Source organism: Azolla caroliniana, unplaced genomic scaffold (genome assembly GCF_043228905.1).
Source record: "Azolla caroliniana isolate FFs.n. ecotype wild unplaced genomic scaffold, voAzoCaro1.0.p SCAF_2, whole genome shotgun sequence".
NCBI lineage: Eukaryota > Viridiplantae > Streptophyta > Polypodiopsida > Salviniales > Salviniaceae > Azolla > Azolla caroliniana.
Window position 1 is genome coordinate 20,185,336 of NW_028230437.1, and position 11,728 is coordinate 20,197,063.

The 11,728-nt window shown below is 36.3% G+C and overlaps 1 protein-coding gene across 1 annotated transcript; it reads right to left on the reverse strand.

Annotated features, from left to right (window-relative positions):
• Positions 1–3,998: 3,998 nt before the first annotated feature.
• LOC147867530 (uncharacterized) lies at positions 3,999–9,389 on the reverse strand. The gene is made up of 7 exons (XM_087315316.1): positions 9,295–9,389; positions 8,266–8,741; positions 6,778–7,055; positions 6,212–6,529; positions 5,255–5,707; positions 5,129–5,165; positions 3,999–5,049 (listed from the first exon to the last, which is right to left on the reverse strand). The coding sequence occupies exons 2-7, from the start codon at positions 8,420–8,422 to the stop codon at positions 4,262–4,264; spliced, it is 2,031 nt and encodes a 676-aa protein (XP_087171442.1). The 5' UTR covers positions 8,423–8,741; positions 9,295–9,389; the 3' UTR covers positions 3,999–4,261.
• Between the last annotated feature and the right edge of the window lie 2,339 nt (positions 9,390–11,728).

The following is an 11,728-nucleotide window of genomic DNA, read 5'->3' on the forward strand; positions in this document are numbered from 1 at the left end:
TTGTCTACCATGCAAACCATTGTTTCCATACGACTTAGCTCACACTCACTACAATGTGAGGCCAAGCATTGGAGCACAAGTGATGAGAGTAGTCGGTTGTGCACACTTTGCCCTAAACAAGTTCAGGAATCTAAGCATTGCATTTGGTTTATACAATAACTTTGATCACATTTGACTATGCCATTAACCTGACCCTTGCACGAATTTCTCTCACAGTCACAATGCGCACAATTGTGATATTCATTCATAAAGTTCTTGGACCACTACTTACTTTCACATGCAATACATGAAAACACTATATTTTTTGTCTCATAGGTCATATTTGACCTCTAAAGAAAACAATAAATTTTGTCTCTCGTATATGCACACACCATTGATTAATGTATTAGAGTAGAAAAAGGAAAAGTGGGTATATAAGGTGACCTTGCTCAAAAAGAGATAATTCATATGCAACTGAGGTTGACAACCATCTCATAAACCTCTCCTTTAATCAAGATGTGAAAATAAATTGGAAACAATTGAAGGATGTCATTCTAACGGTAGGTATCCATATTTCAATGCATGTGCAGATGGATTCTAAATGCTTAGTTTTTCGAGCAATGCTTGGTTCAATGAAGAATGCAAGGCTCATCTCAAATTGTTCAAGCTCACTAAAGTTACAAAACAAAAAGGTCTTAACGTTGTACCGATATTGAAGAATGGTGTGGAGAAAGAAGAGGCACCATTGTCAACTACAAGAAAGGAAGGTCATAAATGTTCAAACTTCCTTTCACATGCATGCATAAATAAGCATAACACAACTTAAGGGCAAAAAGGAAGACATGATCGATAAAGAGATGGAACCATATGTACTTAAGCTTTATATGCATGATGGGGTAATGCATATGAATTTGCATATGGAACTTCATAATGCATGTGTGTTGATTGAAGATGTTAATAGAGGGGAAAAAAAGATATCTAGTGGCAAAGTTGTTGATGTAAACTTTAATGACAGCAAAGCTCTCAAAATCAACAAAAACCACAAACTCATCAATGCATAAAAACTATCATATATTAAGCTATCAGGCAAGGGTTCTTTAGAAAGATTGGGTCATCAATGGAATTAAACAAATCCATAATAGAATAGACAAAACTTTGGTATTGAACTCTCATGATTAGCTTGGCTATGGCCAAGTCATACAGCACTAACATGGAGCAAAAGTTTAGCTTATGGGTTCAACATCATCACAATGAGCATGTAATCAAGCAGGCTTTAGACCAAAACATTCAAATGTCGATCATTTGGTTACATGAAGAGTAATTATTGAAGAATGTCAACCTCAAGGTATTTTGTTGGGTTGTGGAGTTCAAGCAAGCTTTTGACATTATATCAAGAAGTGAGCTTTCAAAAGAATATGATGGAGACCAAAGTGTGGAATTGTGGTACAGTTGAAAACCACTATTGTTGGAGCAATCTAGATCCCAATTGAAAGTGGATCATGGTTTCTCAAAGTACTTCATGAGTAACATGGGAATCAAGCAAGGCTATCCTCTAATATGTTGAGGATGTGTTATTCCCTTATAATTTGGAGGATAGCAACAATTATTATATTGCGAGCATTCTATCAACAAATCTATGAGCTAACTGTTAATGTTAAAAAAACAAAAATAATGGCATCCCAAAGGCAATACAACCGAGAAACTACCCAATTTTACATACAAATGGTGCAACCTCAAATATCTTAGCATCAATGTCTCAACGACAGATATGTGGATGACATGCTATGAGTCTTGACATCAAGGAGGTTGGACTAATCATATGTTTGGGCATCAATATAACCAATTCAGAAACTAGGATTGGAAATGAGGTTGATATTACTCATTGTTATGTTGATCAACATGTTGCTTTATTGAGTGGAACTAAGTGGGAAGTCTTAGAAATTTCAAAACTTGTTCTTATGCATACATTTGTGAGCTAAATCCACAACATCCTCCCTTTGTATGCTATTAGAAACATGTCCTCCGCCCAAAGATGTGCTAGCCAGACAAAGAATATACAAGTATATTACAAATATACCCAATCCCAAATTGGCAAAATAGGTTTAGTTTTATCAGGCTCTGATATCATGACACGTCGAGTGGGTTGAACTCCCTCGAAACTTTCATCCCGAATAGCTTAGCAAGTCTCATTAACCCATCAATTCTCTACCTTTCAATGAAAGCTTCTGCTTCCCTTAATACCCGCCATACGACCAGTATCTGCCATACGATATTAGACATGGGGTTTGCAAAAGATCCCGATGCACGATACAAAAAACAAATAAAAGCAAAATCCTCTCATCTTGGTACGTGTTTGATATTATGAAGTGGTTTAAAAGATCAAGAGTAGAAGAACTATTAGAGCTCTCATGTGATGTTATGAAGTATGTGATTATCAAGAATATGTAACTAAAAGCACTAAGGATAAAATGCCAAATTGAGAATATTATATCGCAAATTGGCCCCAATACAAGCAAAGGGTGCCAAATAATATCTAACCTCCTTTTACTACCCTCTTGAGCCTTGGCTCTCAAAGAGCCCTTACACTTCTTCAAACTTGCTCGCATAAGTTAGGTATTGAGGTAGATCATGACACCATCACCCAAGGAACATGGCAATAAAACATCTATTCTAATATATTCTAATCCATCTGAAGCCTTAACCTTCATTTTAAGCCATGACTCAAACTTTAAGTTTCTACCTTGAGTATTTAAGCCCCAGTTCTTGTACTTCAGAACGGTTGGTTTTCCTCTTAATCAATAAGAGTGTATTGTTAAACTTGAGTTCTTGTGTAACTCTATAACTAAATAATTAATTAAATGTGGAAGCATAGGTTAAATCACTTATAATCATGGCCTTACCCCCTATGGTAAGTCATGTCTCCAAACAGAGGGTGTTACAAACATGATAACGACAATGCCTTACATGTCCCTAATGAAATAGTATGAGCACCTCTTGCCACCTATCCTCCACTCTCACTTCTATATCAGTGATTATCATGGTGAAGGTCTTACCTTCATTTAAGTGTTTAACTGCTCCTCTTGACGCTTCATACTTGCAAGAATGTAAGGGCCACATACCATTTAGGCAGCTCATGGAAGACTTGATCTCCCACTTCCCACTTTCCAACTTGCACAATCAACAACTCACATTTTAGACTAGGTCCACAAGATATCCTACCTTCATTTAAGTGTTTGGTTGCCCCTCTTGAACACATCATGTGCTTGATACTAGCAAGAATGCAAGAGCCATACCATTTAGGCAGCCCATGGAAGACTTAAACTTCCTCTTCCCTCTTGCCAACTTGCACAATCGACGACTCACATTTTAGACTGCACCAGGTCCCCATAGTAACTGGCAATCCCTACGGAAAAGTACTTGAGCTAAATAAGATAAAATAACAAGAAAGTTAAGCTAAGCTTCTGGCAACATTCAATTTAAATAAAGATAGATTAATTAGATTAACAAGATCAAGCTAGGAATCCCAAAATGTGTGTTAAGTTGAAAACTTTCTATGCGCTTATATCTACCTTGATTTGTCTTATTGCTCACCCATCAACACCATACTCATCATATATCTCCCCAGTAAAGCACACCATCAACTTATTTCAATCAAAATGTTACCCTGTGCTTTTTATGCAAACAATATCATTGTTTATACATTAAACACTAAAATGTACGATCGACAAGAACCCATTTATCATACAAAAAATAAGCAATCAATCAGTTTTTTCTACCTCCCATACTGAGATGCATATTATAAACAAAAACTTGTTTAATGAGCAATTAAACATTGAAGCACCTCGATTGAATTGTTAGATATGTGGATTTCGTCCGCATATGGCATACCAAACTAAGACTTATAAATGTTAAAATTCTTCATTGGGCAAGTGAAGGAAAACATTTACCCTGCAAACCCATTAGCATGTATAAAAAACAAACTTGAAAAGCCTATTTAGTTTTCAAATTAGACTCACGAGTGATTTTAACAAATATTTAATAGGTAATAAAGTTAGAATAGACATAGAATGATTTGCTAACGCTGCAAACATCGTCCATGTCATCAAAGATAACCCTGCATAACTGAACTTCAAAAACCATTAAAAGAAGTCATTTGCCCGTTGTGGAATGGGCCATTGGAAGAGTTGCTCGCATTTTTATATACAAATGAAATACCACCATCCGTTGCTGGTTAGCTTTGTCATATGCTTAGAATGAAAATAAAAAATCGCCATCTTCGGTGTCATATGCTTAGATAGAATCGGTAAACACCCCCAAAGAGCTTCCAGAAGCCACCGGCTACAAGAAACCAAAACAAGAGCCAGACAACACCAAAAAACGCAATTGAAAATATACCTATAGCTTCTGGGGACTTCACCTTCGAGCTCTCTCTTTCGGAGAGAGATTGGAAAGAAGATCCATTGTGTGTTGGGAAGGAACAAGGAACAACACATGAAGAAACTTTCTTATTGCTGTTAGACTTGTTCACACAAGCACATTTTACAGTAACTGCTCTTACATCCACTGTGCTAGCCATAACACTTATTGACCCAACTGACACTGACAACTTTGATGAAGACATGTCTGCAGCTGAGGCGGGTAATATGGGAAGTGACTCCAAACAATTAAGTATAATACTAATAACCTTTGAACCACCCTTATCCTCTCTATCTTTCGTAGTTGTTTCATTCTTCGGCCCTTTAGTAGAATCTATAAGGAATTCCTCTTGAGAAGACACAGGAGCACCAATGAAACCTTTTGACCCTTCCGAGGTATCAAAACCCCCCATATGTTTAGGAGCAAAGGAGTCTTTGTCGTCTGCAAATGCTCTAGTTTCCAGTGGTATCTCGCTCTTTGTCTTATTACTCAAGCTTTCGTTTTCAGCCAGGGTATGGATGTTTGGCAAGTCCGAAAAAGACGAAAATGCATCCAAATAATCATGCTCATCATGAATATTGCCCTCGACATTCTTATATGTTTGAGCATCATCATCTAATGCATTAGCAGTATAAGCATCATAGTAGTAAAGGCCTAATCAACAAGAAAAAGAGTCCAATATCAGGTTTTTTGTAAGGGCAGAAAAATGTCTTAAAGATCACGCTGCCCTTACCAGAACTTAGAAGGGCATTTTCTCCAGATGAGTTGATCTACAAAAAAATAAAGATTTGCTTCAAAACATAGTAAAAACATAAAGACATGCTATCATTCTTAAAAATTAAGTATTGGCATAGAAAACCTCAGACTTGGCTTGATCATATCCACCACCACCACCAGAACTTGTTTGTTGGAATCCATTATCATTGCAAAAAACTAAGGTACTACAACCAGGGGTGTCTTCCCACATATCTTGATTCAGCTCATATATACTGCTGTTAATACTTGAATCCAAAAATGATGGAAACAGATCACTCAGCTCCAGAAAGTCTCCATCTACAGGTAAGCTCGGCACTGCTGGATAATGGCTTTCTGGATCTGAGGTTAAGCATTCTCCAGTTTGTTGTTGAACACCTTCACCTAACGTACCAACGAGTTCTTGAATCTCTTGCAGTATTTCCTCCTCTCCTTCAGGCGGAGAGAGAAAGGAATCTATCATCAACTCAACCACGTTTTCATCGTAGGTTTGTGTATTCAGTGTCAGATGTTTAAGGTCCACTTGTTCTTGGATCACCGCAAGCATTTCAACACTAAACTGCACTAGGAATAAAATAATTCATGTCATCAATACCAGAAGATTGAATGAAAATTTCATAAATGAGTTAAAGGCAAACCAAAACCCGAAATAGATATCAAAACATTGGTAAACATAAAAACAATTATTGCTAATATCATATAACATAAGATTAAGTTGAATTTTCATGTAAGAGAAGGTAACGCAAAATCCAGAATAGCTCTCAAACATCATGAAACATTAAAACAATAGAGCAAGGCACTAAATTGCACTAAAATAAAACAATCATCATTAATATCATGTATCATAAGGCTGAATGGATTTGATGCAAAAGTTAAGGAAATGCAACAGAGACTAACTGGTATAGATCGTTACCCATACAAAAAATCGATCAAGTACATATAAGGCCACTAAAATGCACTATAGTTAACCAATCAACACCAGAAGATTGGATCAAAATTTTCATAAAAGAGTAACAATGCAGGATATATGTAATCATTAAAGTTCTAAAAGGGAGGTACAAACCTTCATCTGATCTGCATTTAAATGTTCTTTATTCACTGACTGAACTACTATTTTCCTCTCTCCATCTTTCAATGCACTCGTAATATCTGTTTTAGAATTGCATTGAAGATGTTCTGTATGCTGTGATGCCGTTTCACAACCAGAACTAGTACCTAAATATGCTCTAAACACACCAAAATCATCATCCCCTGTTGTAGGCAAGGTTTCGCAATCTTCTTCTTCTTGCTCCTCTTCTTCTTCAACAGGTGCACCATACTGCTCGCCATTCTTTGGCCCAGCCCCACTCTTCTGGTATATTCGACATAACACAAAAGCATTCTACAAAAGGAAGAAATAAAGAACAAAAGATTATATTAACATCTCTACAGAGAGGAGAGTAAGTGAACTGATATCTCATCCATATGAGAAAGAAAAGGACATTGATTTAGCCTGATAAAAAACTAAAATTAAAATGTCATCTGGATGTGAATGAAAGAGGATACCATGAAATGACACTACAATTTATTAAAACAGATAAGAATACAATACTTTAAAAACACTAGAAGCAAGACAGGTAAAGAAAATACCTTTGACGCATCGCCTTTTTCATGTTCCAAGTCATCAAGCCTATATTCATGCATGACCCAATTACTTCTTTCCCCTTTAGGTGCTCTACCTTTGTAATAGACCAGTGTCTTCTTCATCCCTACACTCTTACAGCGCGAGGACACTAACCTATCTTTACCTGTTGCTTTCCAATACCCATTTTCTGTGGCTCTGTTTGTCCTTGAGCCATTTGGGTACTTTCTATCCCTGGGACAAAAGAAATACCACTCCAAGTCCTTCGTTTGAAGCCGTGACATATCTGAAAAACAAACAAAAAGAAAGATTAACTGTTCAAAACCATTCTATGCTCATTATATGGAACTTCAATGGGTTTTCCACTATGTAATCTATGTTCAGATTCGGTGACCATGTACAAAATCTTCTTAAGAATCAGTAACTTCAATGACCTATATCATACATAATCCCATGTTCAGCATTGGTGGTAATTTTGGCCTTTATCATATAACCCATTTTTCAATTTCGCCGAACCTTGAGCTTTAGCATACATAATTTATACTAAAAACCAGTCATTTTGAGTTTTATCGTAAACTCAATCAAAACTTAAAGCTTACTAAATGTGATCTATGTTCAGAATTGGTGGTAATTTTGGGCATTATCATGCATAATTTACACTTAGAATCAGCAATGTCATGTCTTAACATGTTAAAAAATCTATTGTTCAGAGAATCTTCAAGATTAAAATGCATTGCCCGTATCCAGAATCAATGGCAACTTGGTGCTTTATGTACACTGAAAATTTATAGTTGAGAATCAGGATCTTCAAAATTGATCTAACATGGCCTACACACAGAATCAATCGTACTTCGAGCTTTATCATACATATGTTCACAAGTGGTAACTTGGAGCTTCATCGTACGCTACCTATATCCAGAATCAGGATCTTAAGAATGATCTAACATGGCCTACACACAGAATCGATCATAGTTTGAGCATTATCACACATATGTTCACAAGTGGTAACTTGGAGCTTCATCGTATGCTACCTATATCCAGAATCAGGATCTTCATGATTGATCTAACATGGCCTACACACAGAATCAATCATACTTCGAGCTTTATCACACATATGTTCACAAGTGGTAACCTGGAGCTTCATTGTACGCTACCTATATCCAGAATTGGTAACTTCAAGCTTTATCAAGAATCATCTATTTTGAGGATTGGGAGCTTGAAGTTCTATCATACATAACCTGTGTTCCAAATCCTAACTTCGATCTAGCTTCATTATACATAATTTACAGTTGGAATCAGTAAATTCATAATCTGTGCTCAGCAACTATGAACTTTATTATACATAAATTTTACATTCTAATTTGCTAACCAATAATCAATATATCTGTTTTTAATACAAAGGACTGCTATTCAAAATAATGTACAACATCCATGTTCAGAATCATACATAACCTAGGTTGAGAACCATACATATCATACATGAATTATTCACATACCAGGTAAATCCCAAGGCTCAAACTTGTATAAATCGACATCTCCAATGGCATCGAATTCTATTTTGCGTCCCCCGACCTTTCTTTTCAAGTAGTAACTCACAAGTTCTTCATCAGTCGGATGAAACCTAAATCCAGGTGGAAGAGAAAGCTTTCCCATGTGTATAAACCACCACCACAGCACATACAAAAAAACCTGCCTTTTTTATGTGTGACCGCGCCACAAAATGGTATTTCAAAAGAGAACGTTTAATTCTTCTTGGAAAATAAATAGAGGAAACTTTTAGTAAACGCTCCTTCTTCCTCTTCTTCTTGCAGTTACCGATGAATCATGCCCCGCTTCCGCCTCCTAAATTTTTGCATGAGAAAATACTTCGAGAAATCATTAGAAACACAAGTGGGATAACTAGTGCATTCATTCTTCAACTCTTCTGGCATTTGCAAATTATGAAGGAGGGCTTTTCAGTGCTTGGTCGAATCTGAAACATATAAAATAGTGGGTTTTCCATTCATAAAAGGGATCCAATAGTATAACCTGAAGGAAATAACAATAACAGAGCGTTTGAAAGGAAAATTTCAAGAAAATGGGACTTCACTTTGCCCCAGAAATAAATCAGTTGTATGAATTCTAGAGGAAATAACATATACTCTTTGTAAGCATAAAAACATCGAGAATTAAAAGCTTAGTCTTTCCCGAATTTCATGTGAAACTTTGTCCCTTTACTTTAATACCTAAAATTCATATGAAATTTTCGGTATTTGTAAAGTATTACTAGACCTTTGAAAAGGAAAACAAAACTATAGAAGTTTCAGTTAGACACATACAGAAACAGAGCTTTAAATGGAAATTCCCACACATGAACATATAAAAATTACTTTCACAAGTAAGTGGCATTAAATTCTGAGAGGTAAGACAAACAAAAGAGAAACCCTAAACACTTCTAGGGAAAAAAAAAAAAGAGGCATGCTACATAAACGCAGAACATAAATTTAGAGACAAAAATGCATGCATATAGAGGAGGTGATGATTACCTGATACGTCGACCGGCAAAGAAGCGGGTCCTGCGTTTCTCTTCTCCAAGCTCTGAGCCAGGAGAAGAGAGATGTAAACAAAACAAAACAAAACAAAACAAAAAAAGCATACACACGGAGGAGAAGCCATGGCTTTGAAGGAGACCTTCCTTCCTTTCTTTTGGGCTGCTTTTTACATCTGTCCGGACACAACACAACCCATCCATCCATCACAACAAAAATCCAACCTTTCCGACTCATGATTCTGTCTGTGGGTCGTAGATTGTTTGATATAATAAGTGAAAACATCACAGGGTAACAAGCTTTTCAAGGATGAGATTCCTTTCCAAGCTTCGCTTCACAATCGATCTGCATAACCTTGACTCGCCATGCATCCATCCAGAGCTGGAAAAAGTCGAGACGTCTTCAGTTGCTCACATTACTGACAATTTCCATTGGTTGGTAGGGGTTGGATAGTTTCCATTGGCTGGTAGGGGTGGGATGGTGTGTGTGTGTGTCGAAAATCATGGCATGAAGAGATAACAGAAATCATGATTGGGATTTGGACCAATATTGAGCAGCGCCTTTTGGAAATGCCTCTAGTTGTGGCTCTGCGGCTTAACCAAACATGTGTCAACAAAGATAACTTCGAAAGGTTTATGTTGCTCATTTTGTTGATAGATTGGTAGTAAAAAAAACACTATGAATTGTAAAGGTTAGCATTTGAATGACACTTTTAAACACCTTAACCTTGACATAACATTTTTCTAAACTAGACATGTGCCATAGGCAAGAAAGCCAGAAGGTTTTTGTTGCTCATGCATCCACATATACATTCCTCAGTAGAGAGAAAATTAGAGCATAAAAACTTTACCAATGAGAGAATGGAGATAACACTTTTCAACAGAGTCGAATCGTGATTTCACCGCTTAACTAAGCTAGATTAGGCACGTGCCATGAGCAAGAATGACCATAATGTGTTTGTATTGATTATTTCCATCCACTCATCAAAGAAAAGTCAAGAAAATAAAAAATGATTGTAAAGTCTAACATTAGTTGTTGTTGAGACTCAAACTCAACTTCCGTAGTGTGGGAACACACCTTAGGTATAATACCCAAGTGTATGAACATCCTACCTGTATCATAACTAATGTGTCATAGAAGTTAATTCCTATGACACATATTTAGTAGGTAGTTAAGTCTCCACCTCTTTCTCAAGAGGTGGTGGTAGTAAAAGAACGTAGAAAGAAGGTGATTATATAAGCACATTCTCCTCCTCCTTCGTAATGGTTGGTTCATCTTGCACCTTGTTAATACAATTTTCTTGATTTTTTGTATACCTTGTGATCTCTCTCTCCCTCTCTCTCTCTCTCTCACACACACACACACAGATCACTTCTGCTGCACAGAATCACACCCGATTCTTTACGGTTGTCACGAGCCACTTTCAAAATGTATGGTGAATAAATCCGCAACCATAATGGAAGCCCAAGGATGATATATGACTATAATTGGCTCTTTACCTAATATTGTAATACCTCAGTGCTTTGAACTATAGAAGTTCTAGAATGTGTCTTGCATAATTGAAATTTCCCCATAATTAATGTAAGTTAACACTTCACTAGTTATTTATTTTAAAGGGTATCATTATCATTTTCACTCCTGTGTTGTGCAATGTGGAAGAAACAACATCAATGTTATAAAGGCATTTCATTATTTCTACTTAGAATGATAGCTCATTGTGTTTGTGAGAAAGTATGTATGTATGTGCATGACATGAAAGTAAAATTGTAAAGCGTATTCTTAAATAATGAAAACGTCGAACTCATTAATCGAGATGTCAACCTCAAAACCTTAAAGAAAAGCAAACCACAAGATTTCTTACTACACCTTGCCGTAATGTTACTAAATTTTATATTCAACGAGATAACCTCGTCTTTATAAGCATGCCTTTGTTGGAAACTACCTATGCTTTTCATATTGTGTTGTCGACAGTAAAAATCTTTGTTGTGCATGACAATTTCGAACATGTAGACAAATTATGGCATTTGTATATTTGTTACAACCAAAAGTTGAATATTTTGTGTGGAAATTTTATAAATAATTATAATTTATAATGTAAAGGAAAGAGATGGTGTATGACTGTAATAGTGGCTCATTGAGGAATAAGTGACTTTGTTTCACTAACCAACCTCAATTCCTTCAATTTGGCCCATAAGTATGGGTCATGGGATATATTCATTTGATGAGTGTGTGACATGAGAGTTTCTTAATTTGAGACACGAGCATTTTTGTACATTTACAAGATCTTGTCCAACATTGTTAAGGATTTACCTCCATGACTAAATGCATGAACCATTTAAGACTGTCTTGTGCCCTTCCATGACCCATCACATATCCCACCCATGACATACCCATGGGCCATACCTATGACTATCATATATTTTTCAATTCC

Coding starts and splice junctions, on each gene's coding strand:
- LOC147867530 (XM_087315316.1), bottom strand. CDS start 8,422: ATGGGAAAGCTTTCTCTTCCACCTGGATTTAGGTTTCATCCGACTGAT. Junction 6,530..6,777: donor AAAAAGGCGATGCGTCAAAG/GTATTTTCTTTA, acceptor TTCCTTTTGTAG/AATGCTTTTGTGTTATGTCG. Junction 5,166..5,254: donor ATGATCAAGCCAAGTCTGAG/GTTTTCTATGCC, acceptor ATTTTTTTGTAG/ATCAACTCATCTGGAGAAAA.